This window comes from Paramormyrops kingsleyae, chromosome 11 (assembly GCF_048594095.1).
Source record: "Paramormyrops kingsleyae isolate MSU_618 chromosome 11, PKINGS_0.4, whole genome shotgun sequence".
NCBI lineage: Eukaryota > Metazoa > Chordata > Actinopteri > Osteoglossiformes > Mormyridae > Paramormyrops > Paramormyrops kingsleyae.
In genome coordinates, this window is record NC_132807.1 from 27,940,723 (window position 1) to 27,957,205 (window position 16,483).

A 16,483-nucleotide genomic window follows, 5' to 3' on the forward strand; every position below is an offset into this window, starting at 1 on the left:
TATTGTCACAACGATACATTTACCCTTCAAATTCACTTTGGTCAGCAGGCTGGCCTGAGATTTTCAATTCGAGACAAGTCTGCACACGCATTTACATGTATGTAACAATTTTACTACCTTGTAAATATTCTGTAGGGTTTGCAAATTACAATACTCCAAAGCTTTTGCTGTAGCTAATTTTAGGTGTATAATGGAATAATATAGATTTGCCGTAAGACTTATAGCGTGAGCGTGAGAGTCACGCTAGATGCGTGAGTTGGCAAATTCATTTTACGTTTGAATACAAATAAATAAAATCGGTATCACCAAAATCGACTGGTACTTCTCCCAACTGTAAAACGTTACTGCATCCAAACGGACTAGTCTTATTAAAACTTGGTTTCATATTATGGCCTGCGGACGGGCCTGCCGGAGGGTCACTGGCGCCACTAAGAAACGCAGGAAACGGCAGACGGGCTGCTGCGCTCAGTTACTCTCCTCTTCCGCACCTACACCTTTAATGCAAAAGCTGCGTGTGTTGTTTAAAAAAAAGAAATGGGCGCTTTGCTACTTCCTAGGAGGATAAAAGAGCAATCAGGCCGAGCAGGATAGGTGCCGGAGCCGCCATGTCCCTCCTTTACCTTCAGGAAGCAGCCAATGCACGGTCTCCCCTGGGAGATTGACTCCTATTAAGGAGGCTCAACCAGTGCAGGTAACTTTGAAAAAAAAGAAAGAAAAAAAAAGCTTGTTATGGTGTAAGCGTGAAAGAAACCCGGATTTTTCCCACCCTCTTTTACCAGTTAGACCAGTAACTCTGGAAAGAGTACCGCACGAGTACTGGAACAGGTAGAGTCTCTGGTTGCATTCTTTCGTGTCCTCTTTGAAAAGCAAAATCTTCTTTTTCCTTCGTTTGCTTCAGTTGAGTTTCCTGACCTTTTGTTTGTTTCTCTTATCACTTGGAAAAAAGGTGAAAGCTCGCGTTGTTTTATTTGATCTTTGCTTTTAATTGTAGTTTTTACCCTTGTGGTCCCTGATGGCTTCGCACAGTGATACTCTGGTGGTGTTCTTTGGGGCAACAGCTGGTGCAAATGGGGGTAAACTGGGTTCGGATGAAAGGGAAATAATTCTCTTGGTGTGGCAAATTGTGGACCTACATGAGAAAAAGGTACGGACCTTCTGACTCGAATAAGGCTCTGCAACTAGTACGTGTGCAAATGTAGTTAGTGAAGTTAATACTCGTCGGGTTTGTGCTTGACAGCTGATCACTCAACGAGGTACCCTTTCAGAAAGTCATTCACGCCGCCTTAAATTGTAAAATACATTAAAAAAAATTGTTTGACGTACTAGCTATACCTCAATTTATTGTACTTTATAGCCATATCGGGGTAGGGTACGTTTGAACCCTTCAGCCTGAGTACCTTAACGAAAGCGTACCTCTTTGATAGCGTCAGGGGCTTATCACACCATGAGGTTAACAACCTTGCGTTTACAATAAACTGCTTTGCAATTGCTGAGCTTATTAGTATAAGGTGCGCCTGTTTGCAAAGACAGGTATTTTGTACAGGAGATTCCTGTATGAATATCTATATTTGAGCTCACCCAAACTGCATAGGGTTTAATTTCCCTTCCCCGGACACGCTGCGTGGAAGAGGGGGGCTGTTGGAGACGCACGACCTGAACTGGGGGCGTTTTGTTAACAGGTGGGTAAGCTGCAGCGGCGCTTTGTAAAGCCCGACACGTTGGAGTTGACGGAACAATGCAAGGAGGAGACGGGGATAACTTTGGAGGAGCTGTGCAAAGCCGAGCCTTTGGACAGGACTCTGCAGCAGGTGAGCTGCGTTTTCTGCGGTTGTGGCCTTTGCTGGGTATCCGTCATATGGGGATGTGGGGGGAAATAATCTGCTCTTAAGCCTCAGCATATAGAGGAATCCTACTGGTGCAAGGCCACAGCTGACCCCCCTCTCACTTACAGATTTGACATGCCGGTTTCATTTTTGGTTGTGTTGCTGCATGCATGTGAACTCGCTGCCTGAGCCAAACGCTGAGCCTGCTTGATGTCATTCTGTAATATGTGCTCTTAAAGAGCTACTGAAGATTAGCAGTAAAAAGCTATTACGTAGACATGCAGTGGGGACGTATTACAAAACTTTTACTTGAATAACACTTCAGTCCTGTCCTTCCCAGTTTCCTTTTTCTGGTAATCTTGACGGTGACTCCTGGCCGCAAGTTGTGAATTGTCCACTTGAATAGTCAATTGTCAGCCTACTAGAAGGTAGTTCAGCCTTAACCCCAGCTAGAGAGGATAGTCAGCCCTGTGGTGGGTGGAAGGGAGAGCTGCTGTACCAGCAGGTCCAGTCTTGTCCCAGGCTGATGTGCCTGGTAGACATCTGGAAGACGGAATGTTTACCTGTGAACACACCCTGCTGTTAATCGCAGCACCAGCAGGAGGGAGAACCTGCTGGACCACATGCGTTTAGTCTTTGTGACAGGAGTCCAGTTTTAAGGCTGAATGGTTTTAGTTCCCTGTCACCCACTTGTGGTTCTGATGACGAATTAGTGAGTGCTGTCCTCACTGGTAGAGTGTGAGTGTGTGTGTGTGTCCTGCAGAAAGTCCCTCTCAGGCTGACTGTGGGTCTGTGTGTCGAAGCAAGTAGTTTTGCTTTCTGCATTTTCTCCTTACAGTAGAATGTCTGGGCTCCTTAGACTGTCTGTTGCATTGCCTCCTCTATTTCACGGGTGTCAAACTCCAGTCCTGGGGGGCCGGAGCCCTGCACATTTTTGGGTTTCCCCTCATTTAACACACCTGATTCAACTCCTTGTGCTAATTACCACGCAGCTCTTGAGCTGAATCATTTGTGGTGGAACAGGGAAAAAACTAAGCTACACAGGGCTCCGGCCCCCCAGGACTGGAGTTTGACACCCCTGCTCTATTCCTGTCACTCTTGAAAGTGGTTTGACACTTTTTAGGTTTCTGACAGATGCAGTATTCATTGTTTCTAGTTTGAATATCTTTGAAAGCGTTTACATCTGGAATCTTCTGACACGTATGTGCATGTGCAAATGCTGATTGGTGGTGGTGCGGTGCCCCTTGTGGCTGCCCCCCCCCCCCCCCAATCTACATTGTATGTAGCTGCATACCCAATGGTGTGACCAGACATACACCTTTCTAGAAATTTATCTACAGGCGTTAGGCTGTGGTGTAGGTTATGTGGCTGCCAGCCTTAGCAGTGATACTATGGTGTCCCAGTCACCCTGAAGATGACACAAGCCCTCAAATTTAACTTTCTGTCCTCCCTGGTTCCGCTGTGTATTCTTTTCTCCAGTTTAAAAAAAATGACCCCCATGTGGTCCCTGAACTGAATCATCTCATGAGCCAGACCTCTGGCATAACTAAGGATGGACAGTACTTCCATGCACTGGATTCCTAGTGTTAGGTAGTATGCCTGTTGATTTGTCTAATGTAGAGTGTTTGTTGTTAGGTAGGAAATATAGGCAGTAGTCTTCCCTCTCCCCATAAATGATTGATAGTCATACAGGAATCTTTTGTACTGTGTAAATCGTCTTTGGCATTGTAATGTCTCTGCTGTCATGAATGATGCCCCATAGGTTCAGGAGGAACATTATTTTTTCATTGTCTACTGTACATGCTAGAATAACAAAGCCTGACTTGACTTAACTTGATTTTCAGCCTGTGCATTGGGTGGTTAGCAGTGTAGGTTTACTGGTGCAGCCGTTGAAACCGTAGCAGTTTCAGCCGTAATCCTGCTGTGAATTTCCCAGAGCAGGACTGATGTCGTTTGGCTTGTGTTCGCTCGCCCTCTTTAACAAGGAGGAAGTAATGAAATGACTCCAGACATGAAATTGTTTTTCAACCTGTTACGAAAGTTACAGTACCTATAAACCAGTAGGCAAGCGCAGAATTTTGGCAATGACTAAGTTTTTAAAAAGGAAAAAAAAAGTGCAGCTTTGATGTTGTCGTTTTGGGCGTTTTCCCCTGGGCTTTGCATGTTATGTAAAATCTGCCTTAACTCTAATTTGTGTTCTCACGAAGGCTGAGACGAGTCCCCCATCGCACTGCTGCTGCTGCTTTTGCTGGCGTAACAGCAGTAATCAAATAATTCTGACACCCTGTTAAATGCAATCCGATTGTTACTATTAACTTGCCGGTCCCTTCCTGCTGCCACAGTGTTTGTGGGAATAGGGTGGAACAATTTAAGCTAAACTGGGTGGGGCTTTTGAACCAGCCCACCCAAACCAGCTGTACCAAAGCCCAGCCACAGTGGGTGCTTAAGGGTGTGACCAGAGTCTCTGTTCCTCCTTCTGCCTCAGGGAGGCTTGTCATGCCGGCTGTGGTTCCGGCTCTCTTTATCTGTGCCGGGCGTGCCTGTGACCCAGTGCAAACACATCAGCTGTCCCACAGAGCAAACAGGCCCCTCCAGGAATAGCAATCAATGGCACCAGGGCTGAAGGTCACAGCCACTCCCACCATGCAATCATCCGCTGCCCAGGCTGCACATGGACATGCTGGACTCCACGTTATCGGCCAGGAAAGCGGAGCCTGTCAGCATTGTGCACTTTGTCCTCACTGAGAACCAGTTGACAGAACATCTGAAACGCCTGGGCTCATTATGGAGGGATGTGCCGCACGTGCTGCTTTTAATCAGACCCCATATTGCCCGTATAAATTGCATTTGCTTTTGAATTCCTTGTCTACTTCATCTATACCACTGCTTTCTATGTCGGAGACCTATCCTACTTCATCTATACCATATATCTATTCCTATGTCGGAGACCTGTCCCGTAAATGGCTAGTCAGGAACGAGCATTCTGTTTAAAGATTGCTTCCTGCTTGTCCTTGGATGTTGAAGGACATGACATTCATTGCTGTATGTGATGTGCACAAGTGACACATCTTGCTGGTTGGTTTGGTTTGGTGAGTGAAGGTCTAGTTTCCAGCTCTAAGAAGGGCTTTACAGCATCAACCCTGGCTTTGGGTTAATGCTCCTTCAGAGAGATGCTTAAATGGCACACGTCCATCCCAGATACTAGATGTTTTCCTCGCGTTGTTACCGTCAGCATGGGAGGTGGATTAATGAGGCCGTGTGCTTAAATGCAGCCTTGTTTTATGGTCGCTTTAGCAGACCTTGTCATCCATATTGATTTGCGGAGTTGCTTTGGCACTGGGTAGGTTTGATATCCCCCAGGCCGTCCAGCACTCTCTGTCAAACTTTCATATCGGCTTAAGCAGTTTTCTATTTTGGGTTTATGTAGTTTAAATGGTCTGTATGGCTTTAATGGAGGTTTTGTCTCTTTTTTTCACTAACATCCTTCATTTCTAAAAGCATACATGCGTTCACTTGCTTTAAGGTAAAGAGAAGTTTAAAAAAATACTTTTGAGTGAGGGGGATGAATTTTGTTTAATAGCTTTGAGTTTCTCGTCTCTTGGCACGTTCTGACCTGCAGCAAGCATCATTCTGAGTGGCTACGGCAAACCGGGCCGGGGGCCCTGATTTATAGTTTCGTTCCCAAAGGCTTCCTTGATTTTTCCTAGGTCCCTGAAATCCAATGGGCACCTTATGCAACCTAGTGAAAAATGTATTTTATGAATAATTACATTATTTCAAAGGCCATTTCATAAGAAGCAAAGTAGAAGTATGTTTGATATGGAACATTGAAAAGTTCAAACTGGGTAAATCCATTTCTATACTGAGCCGTAGGGCGAGAAGTATGTACTTGTGTCTAGTGAATCAGCTGGTGGACAACGGTGAGGTTAGATATGGCAATGATGGTTTCCAGAGCTGTTAGTTTCTGACTGCTTCAGAGCTGTTCTATAGAGTATATGCCCCTGGCTCTTGTTGCTTTTCTGCTCAATAAGGTGCTCTCTGAGAGCTCCATCGCTGTGGCTTGCAGGTCAACATCTGGGCCTAGTCTCATATCCTGAAATCCTTTGTGCAGTTTGGTGAAGGCCAGCTCTGCTAGCTTTAGTTCCGCTCTTCTGACTCACTGCTACTAAAAGTCATTGCTGCGTCCTGCACAAACAGAGAACCTGTCAGACCGGTTCTCCCACCCCACACAAACATTTTCAGATGATCTTCTGAATGATTATTATTTAATGTTCGTTTGGCTTTCAGTTCTGATTTTACTTTTTTCCGCACTGATGGCTTCCTCCAGTGGTTGCAGTAGCTATATATTCTGAGCCAGTGACTGTTTATGTTCAGCTTTTAAAGAACAAAATAACCTTTTGCCTCCTTGAAAAACTTGAATGGAAAGTGACGCTCTCATCTCCCCACCCCACCCTTCCTGGTTCTGTGCTGCAGTTCCAACAATATGTCTCCAGCGAGCTCAAAGCCCTAGGCAGGAGCTCATACACGCTCTGTGTCACTGGGCCCCTGATCATCAGGCAAGCCCTGCACCCTGAATCCTCCAAGAAGGTAAGGCACTGCTTGGCCTGCTGAGGTGCAGTGATTCTCCCTTTTTACCTGGTGGCTGTGATGCATTAAATTGATTCCACAAATAGCTTACCATTCTGGCTAATTCTGTATGCCATTGGAAATAGCTTGGTTCATTTAGATTGTGTGCATGTTTAGTGTAAGTTAAGTGTAGTCTGGCCATTAATTTAATTAGTCTAGGTTTCCCTACTTTTGGTCCTAGAAGGCCAGAACCCAACAGGATTTGCAGATTTCCTTGTTCAAACTAATTACTGGGGGCCATGAGTGTGTCTGAGCAGGGAAATCTGCAATCTGGCCCTCCAGGACCGGAATTGGACAAACTTGGTCTAGATGCTTAATTACTCTAGTGGAATGTAACCAATTACATTGTGGCTCTCTGGGACTAAATGGAGAGGCTTGATAGCTGAGTGTCTGAAAGTGAGATACTCACCAGTCATGACTCTGCAGGTACGTTTGAGTGTTATGTTGAATTGGTCCCCCTGTGCTCCAGAACCTGGCCTTGCCAGACTGTTTCTACTCCTTTGTGGACCTGAGGAGCGAGTTCAACAAATGCTGCCCCAACGCCGGCCCAGTGAAGGACCTGACACTGGACTCCATGCTGCAGTGTATCCCCCAAGACGCAGTGTAATGTGGCACTGTACACACATGCCTGTCCCTGTCCTCCTTTGCTGTCTCTGCCCCATGTTAGCAGCCTTAACCTCCCCCATATAGATATGGGCAGCCCCTCCCTGGCAGAACAGACGGTCGGGGTTTGTGAAGTGAAGAAAATGGTGGTCATCATCCTACACCTTCTGTCTGACCCCTACAGTAAGTCAACCCCACCCCCCAATGGCTAGAGCTGCCTCTTCCTGAAGCAGAACTGCATACTGCGTGTTCGTGCCAGGAGGGTATGTCGGGGTGAAATCTGTTCTTCACAAGTTTAGTCCAAACTCTGTATTTTATTTATTTTGCAGATTGCAAATTCACCAGCTTCCTAATGGTCAATTACAAGTTTGAATCTGGAGCATGGTAAGCCTCTGTGACATACGTTGTGGACAGTTCTGTAGCATGTCTCTCCACTAGGATGGTTTTGGGGAAATCTTAATCTGAACTGCCAGCTTTATGATTTCACATAAGGTAAAACGATGTTTTGGTTGCCAAAACCTATCATAGTATAGCCTTATGTATTTTTCCCTGCTTTAATCTGACAAGTTTTTGAGTGAGAAATTTAACTATCAAATATTTTGCAAAATTTTACATTCTTATCGGTGGATCCATTCCTGAATTATGCTGCAGGCATGTTAATTCTAAGCCGGCTGAGTTCTTGGAAATCACTTCAGCGCTTTCTGTAACGGAAATTGCTGCGTTGTAGTGTTTTGCTGACTGAAAGCATCACAGCAGAAAACTCACACTTCCTCAGTTTGCTCCCTTGGAAACCAACTGCCAGTTTTGCTGCTTGAGTGGAACCCTAACAATCTCCCACAACCACCAGTAGAGCAATGTCAGTCATATCCCAGTCTGTTCCTCCACAGCAGTAAGACGGAAGCGGTGGACAACGAGACAGTGATCAGGGCCCGGGGTCTTCCATGGCAATCTTCTGACCAGGATATAGCACGCTTCTTCAAAGGCCTCAACATCGCCAAGTAAGAGTAGGAGGAAAGCTGGGACCGGTACACACCAGAACCAAACTGTATGTTCTGACTGAACACTGCTTTTGTACATTACGGGCTAAATGCACTATGCATCAGCCTTTCTCAGAGATTCTCGACAGATCATTAAACCCGTATTCTCGCTGTATGGTTTTGGGTCCTCCCTAAGTCAGACTCCATAAGTCTTATTTGGAACAAACCCATGTGTTTGTGTGTCTCTGCCAGGGGTGGCGTGGCCCTGTGCCTGAATGCTCAGGGTCGGAGGAACGGGGAAGCACTGGTGCGTTTTGTTAGCCCCGAGCACAGAGATTTAGCGCTGGAGCGCCACAAACACCACATGGGCAGCCGCTATATCGAGGTGAGCCTCTTGAGGATGTCCAGCCTGCCTTTAGTCCCTATGCAACTGGGCAGACACTCTGGAAAACCACCAGCATTCTTCATTCTGTCATAGTACTCAATAGATTAGTAATGTCTTAGTTTTAAAGATGACATTTGATGGGAATCATTTTACAGTAAGTAGTTACATGTCAATGCTGTATACAATAAACTTTCAGTTTCTTCCCGCTTAACTGGAAGAGCTTAGCTCAGGGGTGGCTAATCTTATCCTCAAAGGGCGAGTGTGTATGCAGGTTTTTGGGGTGACCTTTAGGTCTGCTGTTCAAACCCAGGTGTGAGGAGTCTTCAGCCAATCAGTCCTCTAATTAGTAATCTAATTAGGGAGTTGCAGTGAAAACCCATACACACAATGGCCCTTTCTGGTTAAGATTGACCATCTCTGACTTGGGTTAAGCATTCAGCTCAAGACTTGTTATTGGAGATGTTGGACGTTTGGGTTCCAGTGCAATATTATAAATGCTGTTTGCTGCCTGAAAGTGATCTAGTTAGTGAGTTTACAGTAAATAAGTGGGAGAGGATCGCTTGGGCACAGATGGCATCCAATATCTCATCCTGGTGCATGGAATAATGTGTATTATTACAGGTATACAAGGCGACTGGAGAGGAATTCTTGAAGATTGCTGGAGGTTAGGTTCCTTTTTTCTTTTTTTTAACCCCCCCCCCCCCCCCCCACCCCCCATGTGGATGAGATGGCCTGTAGGCTCCAAATAGACAGGCCTCATTTCAGCTTTATGGTTCTGCAGCTGATCCTGCCTCCTTCAGTGCATCTTAAGGGAAGTGAATGGTTCTTTTGTAAGAGACCATCCCCACACAAACCTGCAGCAGGTACTCGAGGAATCCATTATCCCCCCCCCCCCCCCTTTCCCAGAACAATGACTTTACTGTCTGTGACAAGCCCCTGTTGGTCACAGTGAATTTAGCCAGTAATAGAGGGTGGTGAATGGACGGCCGGCAACAAAAGGCACGTGGCACACGTTTACCCCAGTGGTCTGTCAAGCGTGTCAAACGCCCGTTCAGCCATTACCCAGTACTGCGCTGTCAAGAGCTCCCTGCTGTCTGTGTATGGCTGGGACAGCACACTTCCTTTTTCTAAAGAAACTCCAGAAAAACACTCCATTATAGAAGGTCTGTTTGTTTTGACGGTTACGATGGTCATCAGTCTGCCCTCTATTACGGCAGGCCTCATCGTACTGAATGCAGATGGTCATTAGTTTCGAAAGGTCATTCCTCATTTTGACTCTGACCCGCATATTTTATTTGTTCCAGGGACTTCCAATGAGGTGGCCCAGTTCCTGTCCAAAGAGAACCAGGTGATAATCCGCATGCGGGGGCTCCCCTTCACGGCCACGCCCGAGGATGTGTTGGGTTTCCTGGGGCCAGACAGCCCCGTGACGGACGGCGACGAGGGGCTGCTGTTCGTCCGGTACCCCGACGGCCGGCCCACGGGGGACGCTTTCGTGCTTTTCGCCTGTGAGGAGTACGCCCAGAATGCCCTGAAGAAGCACAAGCACATCTTGGGCAAGAGGTACATCGAGCTGTTCAGAAGCACGGCAGCCGAAGTGCAGCAGGTACGGGGTCCAGCCAGTGACACGCCATGGGAACTGGATCATGTGACTAGCACGCGTTTGACTGTACTGCAGTTCAGAGTGGTTGCATGCAATTTAATACAATGCGATTGACGTCATGAAATCGCTGAGACTGTTGAAGATCTTGAGGCTAGAGCGAGTGCTCTAAATATTGATGATATGCACCAATCTACCAGAAAGTATACTGAGGTTACATTGCATTTGAGTTGATGTGTCTAATTCAGTCCTTTGGAAATCTACAATTGACTCTAAATCAGTTTCATCAGAGTGTGATTCTCTCACTTGGCTGCCTTAAGTCAGCTTTCAGTAAACCCAAGCATCACTTTTCCCAACATTATAGTCCTGTAGTGTCTCGCTTCACCAGTACAGAGCTGCTTCCCTGACTGGCGCTGCTGTTTCAGGTCCTGAACCGCTACGTTTCTGCACCGCTGATATCCACGCTGCCGCCGCCCATGGTGCCGGTGCCGGTGCTGGCCACGCCCCCCTTCCTGCCCGCGAGCAGCACGCGGGACTGTGTGCGGCTCAGGGGTCTGCCGTATTCCGCCACCATCGAGGACATCCTGGAGTTCATGGCTGAACACACTGTGGATATCAAGCCACACGGGGTGCATATGGTGCTCAACCAGCAGGTGACTGACTGTGCTCTACTCCCAGTCTCAAGATATTGGAGAATCGCTCACTTAAAATTACCCCTGATGCCTGATTCTCAGGCCCAGTAACTGACACTCTTCAGATTCTCTGTTCAGCTTGTGCTTTTATCCCACGATGAAGTTTAACTGGTAAGACGTCACTTCAGAAGAATCTTGTGTCAACTGTCTAACTGCACTTCTAAACATTACAGCGGCACATGCATGGAAAGACCCCAGAAAACAATCAATGCTTCAGGAGGAACGTAGTACAGTTTCCTGCAGCAGTGCCCACCCTGGGCTGCTCTGTATCATGTGTCTCTCCAGGACCCTGGTTTAATCGCAGGGCAAATGCAGTCCTTCCTCTTGTGTGATTAATACAACGAAATCCACCCCCCAACAGGGGCGCCCCTCTGGAGACGCCTTCATCCAGATGAAGGCAGCAGACCGAGCCTTCATGGTAGCACAGAAGTGCCACAAGAAGATGATGAAGGACCGCTATGTGGAGGTGTTCCAGTGCTCCGCCGAGGAGATGAGCTTCGTGCTGATGGGGGGAACCCTGAACCGCAGTGGCCTGTCACCGCCCCCCTGCAAACTACCCTGTATGTTCAACTCCTCCTTATTCCTCTGGACCAGTATCTCACTGTACAGGAGTGAATTGGACCCCAGGCCTTCATTCTATAGATTTTCTAGTCTTTAGAAAATGCAGTGTTTAAGGGAAACTGTTTGATTCATACAGAATTGGAGCACCATGACAGCTGAGGCAGGTGAAACCTACAGAATAAAGAGCATCTGTCCCCTTTTCAAGTCTGTGACCTTCGATGGTTCCTTAGGACATGCTAGTTTCTTCTGCTCCTCTGACCTTCATTATATAAATATCCTGGTTTATGGTACTTTGAGTGTTTCAGGTACAAGCTGTTTGCATCTGTGTTCTGTGCGGGCTGTTGTGCTCTGTTCATTAGCTATTAGTCCCCCACCTGCTTGGGTTGTTGATTATACCACATTTCTAAAAAGCAGCAGAGTACCTCCTGGAACACTCATGAAAGAAAAAAAAATACAGATTGGCTGTGACTCTCTAACTGGTGCCCCTGACATTTCATCAAGCTTTCAGCCTTCAGTGTAACCACACATTAGCCTCAGTAGGAGACGGAGCAGGTTGTTGTATAAACACCCCCCCCCCCCTCCCCTCCCCCAGCTGAACACACCTGGCTCAGTCAGTCAGATGAGTCACTAGACCTCTGTAAGGTCATCCTGGCATTGTCAAAGTGTCCCCCACGGAGCCTGTTTGTGTCGACACATCCCGCTAGCTTAAAGCCGGTAGGGTGACACAAAAGACCTGAGCATCAGATTTGCACGGCTGATTTTAATTGATTTATTGAACATTCTGGCTTAACTCCAGTGCTGTAAAGTGCAATAGGTGCTTGTCCCCCAAATGATGGCATTCTGACTTGGCCTTGGTGCCCCCCCCCTTGTACCTAGGCCTGTCCCCTCCCACCTATGCCGCGTTCCCTGCCACTGCTGCCGCCTTGCTGCCCGCTACAGAGGCGGCTCTGTACCAGCCTCCGCTGCTGGCCGCGCCGCGAGCCGCGCCGCCCCCGACACCTGCCAGCACCCCGGCTTTGGCCTATTACTCCCCACAGCACCATGCCCAGCTTTATATGAACATGAACATGAACTACACAGCCTACTACCCCAGGTAAGCCCCCCGCCCCCACCCCCGGACATCTAGCATGACCCAGGTTGGCTGGAGAGCAGAGGGCTCTCTGAAGAACGGCCACGGACGTTACGGCTGTGGTCGGTTTGAGGTTCGCCGTGCTGGGATGTTTTTCCCAAAAGCATGATTGCAAACTATGTTGGCAACTTGCATAGTTGGAACCATGCAGCTGAATGGGTCTGATTATGCAGGTTTTTGGGAGATTCACCCCAGCTGGTGCAGGAAATGCTGTTGGCTGCTCCACACTGTCTGGTGCCTCTGTGTGTCTGGGGCTAAACTCCATGTTCCTGTGTGTGTGTCTGTGTGCTTCTCCAGCCCCCCAGTCTCACCCTCCACAGTTGGTTATTTTGCGGCCCCCCCGGGGGCCCTGGCAGCAGCTGTGGCAACCCAGGCCCCGGCTCCCGTCCTGTCCCAGCCGGGCGGGGCACTGGTCAGGATGCAGGGTCTGCCCTACAACACAGGAGTCAAGGAAATCCTTAGCTTCTTCCAAGGCTACCAGGTCAGTACCTGCTCACTGCAGCTACCAAACAGCCCCTGAGTGGTCCTGTGATTCCCAGTCCTGCAGATGCTCTCTGCCTGGGAGCCTCAGTACAAGTTTTGGATGATAATGATGCCCACTGAGATGCATCAGGTTGATTGCCTTAACACAGGGGTCTCCAACTCCGTTCCTGGCGAGCTTCCTGGTTTCTGATGAGCCACACATGTTCTCAGGTAAATACCAGGAACTGGTGTCACTCAGCAGAACCAGGCAGAATAGAAGACCCGCTGGATAGTAGCTGTCCAGGACTGGAGTTGGAGACCCCTGTCTTAAAATGTAGAGCTTAAAGGTTAAAGTACTATTGGAGCACTAGGCCCCAACTGCAATTGTATTTGTTTCTAACTCTGTCTTGCTGTCGCATGTACAGTAGCACTGTTACCTAGGAAACAGGGATGACAGAATGACTCGTATGACTGGCGCCTCTATTTGAAGTTGCCGCAAACTAAACAGTAGATCTCTGCTGTTTCAGCGATTTTATGAATAATTGATTATGTTTCAATTAACATATGCTAGTGCCCCAAGCAATGTGAAAGGCAGGTTATGAGCACCCTGTTGGGGGCTTGGAATAGATGAGGCACCTGCTGTTTTTCTGCCTACTGAAGGGACTGTTTGTGGGGTCGGATGGGAACTAGTTTACTTGGTCATTCTACTGAAATCATGTTCTGTGTACGTATACATATACGTATGTGCATTTGCAACAGTAGTATTTTCTTGGGGAATGAACTTTGCTCAATGCAGGAATTGATCCTTCAAACGTGTATCCTCCCTCCCCTATGTCCCCCCCCCCCCCCCGTAACTGGCTGACGTCGTGTAGGCGGAGTCTGCAGTGGATGGTATGATATCTAACACGCTGTCAGGGATGAGGGAGGTAGACTCTGATTGGCTGGAGGGGCTGCGTGTTGACCTGTGGTGCCGGGTCTCTGTTGCCTCTTTTTCTATCTGGATGTCGGCAGCTGTTTTGCTGCTGACTCCATGATAACGGCGGTACCCAAGGGCGCCCATCTGTCGGTCACGTGTGTGAAGCCAACGAGGCACATCGCCGCAAACGGGGGGCCCCTCCTGTGGGTGATGCTTGTGCCGACGCGATTAGTGCTTTGGGATTGACGGCGTCCCAAAGCACCTGTCAGGCTGAGCCGCTTCTTGAGGAGTGCATCCTATCGACCGCTTTACCGGTGGGGTCTTAGCACAGTTGGTGGTGTAGTTTAGTGTGCAGTGGGGGGGGTGTGCGTCTGCACCTGTCAGACATGGACAATGCAGTTGGCAAGTATGCTCACATGTACTGTCTGGGAAGTGGGTGTGTGTGTGGAAACTGTCAGCGTGTGCAGACCCCATGGCTGACTGTCGTCGTTGTGCTGTAGTATGCCCCTGAAGACTACAGCCCTGTGCTACAGCTGAGCGATCAGGCAAGGGCCCTGGCCCCCCCCAAAGAGTGGCTGTGTCTCTAACCAGCCCCTCCCACATCCCCCCCCCCCAAGGTAAGACCCTGCATGGCCCCACAGGCGTGTGGGTGAGGCTCTTCTAAAATTGCCTCTGCATCCAAATCATTCGGGTTCCCTTTTATTATTCTGGGGAGTCTGTTTTCCTCTTTGGGTGCTTATTTGCATGAAGGGGACCTCCTGCTAGTTACGTGGACGTCTGTGCTGTATACGTCTTGTCCAAATGGTGACATCTACGATTGCAGACCTAACCCAAAGTTCTGGGACCTGTCTGGAATTGTAGATGTATGATTATGAAATGGGACGCAGCTTTTAACTGGACCTCTCTCTGAATTCTGGCCCCTACTACCCATTCTGCTTGCCGTTTGAATATCTGCTTGTCTTACTTGCTTAAAGTTCTCCAACTTTTACTCTGCATGGGTACATCTTTGTAGCTACAAGATTAACTGACTTCCAGAATCTAAAACTGCTTTATCCCCCCCTTTCTAGGTGCAGTATTTTTAGGATGTTTGGGTTTCAACGATCATTAGCAGTATTCACCAGACAAAGAAATTTCTGATTTCATAATCCACCCTCAAGTCTGAATCTCTGTTAAACATTCTTTTTTTTTTCTCAGGCTGCAATGCAAAGTAGGCTCAATCCGCCGGAGCCCTTTCCAGCTTCCATAGAATAGTGTGTGGTGGTCACCACACTCATTGCTGCCAATTTTAAACTTTGAAACCAGTAGTTTAGTAGCTGGATGGTCTCGCTGTTTCTGTCGCAGTGGTTGGATGAGGGTGCTAAGCATCAGGTGCCTTCTTTATGCCCACAGCTGCAGCCAGACGCTGTCCTGGTGCTGTACGGCCTGAGCGGGCAGCGCAGCGGTGAGGCGCTCGTGACCTTCCCCAGCGCGGAGGCGGCAAGGCGGGCCGTGGCTGAGCGTGCCAACCAGTCCCTCTCCGGCCACCCCATACGCCTGGCATGTTGTGACTGACTGTACCTGCCAAAGGACCCCGCCTGTCATCTCTCTCACCTGCCCCCAGAGGAGACGGAGATGAATCAGTATACACTCACCCCTTACTGCCCCCCCCCCACCCCCCACCCCACTTTGTATTTGTGTGTGACACACTCTGCCCAAAACTGCCACCTTCATCAGCCAAAAGAATTGTGCTCCACAAGTCATGCCACTGAATTTAAATCCCATAGTGCCTTTGGTTACTTGTTTAAAAAAATTGTTAGGTGAGGGCATGTCCTCTACCACAAGGGCTCTGGGGAAAATGTAGCTACTTGGCACTGCAGCTTCCAACCATAGGAGACTGACAACTGATCAGACACAGCAAATAAGTAGTTTTACTTTAGGTCATTTATGTAAGGAAGAAAATGTCTTGGGCTGTTTTTGCATGTGAAGTGCTCAGTTTTGTCATGGTTTTTGTTTTTATTTGAGGGTGGGGGGGGGGCAACAATGGTTGAATTGTATGAGATGTACAGTATGATGAACTTTATTTCTCCTTGTAGCCATTATGGAAAGGGTGATCTAAGGTCTCCATAGACCAGGTTCTCGTATAGGTTAAAGTGAACTTCTCCTTTGTATGATTTAGACTGTTTTAATGTTTACTTCATCTGCAGACAGTGTTTACACTGATTTATTTGAAGCTTCCCTGTTGAACTTCTGTACTCTTGCATGCTGTACATTTTCTCCTATGTGTATGTTGATATAAGCTACATGTTTTTCTTTTAATGACTAGTCTTTTGCTGAAAGTCTCTTTGCCTTGATGAGTGCAATACCAGAAGAACAAAGTGTGAGAAGTTTTCTTTTTAAGAAAGTTCAAAACTTGTATGAATTTAGAAATTCTGTATATGTCTGTCTGTGAACAATAAACTTATGATGCCAAAAATCTTGCTTTATGCACGACAGCAACTGCAGTCAACTCCCAGCTCCCTCCCTTTCTCAGTTCCATTTAATGACCAGCTTCAGACTAATCTTCTGATGCTAAACCTGCTCTGTTAAGTAGGGCTGATTCCATAAATATTGAGTACGTACCACAAACTGCTTCAAGAATGCAAAAGTTTGGGTTGAATGGAAGTCAAATTTGTATAAATCCGTTCCTGTGGGGAGACAAATTCAATTTTGCAATAAGGTTTAATGACATAC

General features: G+C 47.7%; 1 protein-coding gene across 2 annotated transcripts; it reads left to right on the plus strand.

Moving 5' to 3' along the window:
* The first annotated feature begins 685 nt into the window (after positions 1 to 685).
* esrp2 (epithelial splicing regulatory protein 2) lies at positions 686 to 16,226 on the plus strand. Of its 2 annotated transcripts, none has more exons than XM_023790332.2 (16): positions 686 to 825; positions 992 to 1,144; positions 1,680 to 1,808; positions 6,297 to 6,410; positions 6,919 to 7,033; positions 7,140 to 7,235; positions 7,382 to 7,436; positions 7,940 to 8,050; positions 8,282 to 8,414; positions 9,036 to 9,078; positions 9,719 to 10,020; positions 10,440 to 10,667; positions 11,068 to 11,266; positions 12,144 to 12,360; positions 12,694 to 12,877; positions 15,164 to 16,226. In XM_023790332.2, exons 2-16 carry the CDS (start codon positions 1,013 to 1,015, stop codon positions 15,323 to 15,325), a joined length of 2,220 nt encoding a protein of 739 aa, XP_023646100.1. In that variant the 5' UTR covers positions 686 to 825; positions 992 to 1,012; the 3' UTR covers positions 15,326 to 16,226. The 2 variants fall into 2 exon arrangements, with proteins under 2 accessions (XP_023646100.1, XP_023646101.1); XM_023790333.2 differs by lacking the exon at positions 686 to 825 and adding an exon at positions 14,275 to 14,391 and having other exon boundaries at positions 832 to 1,144; positions 15,164 to 15,297.
* The last annotated feature ends 257 nt before the right edge of the window (positions 16,227 to 16,483 follow it).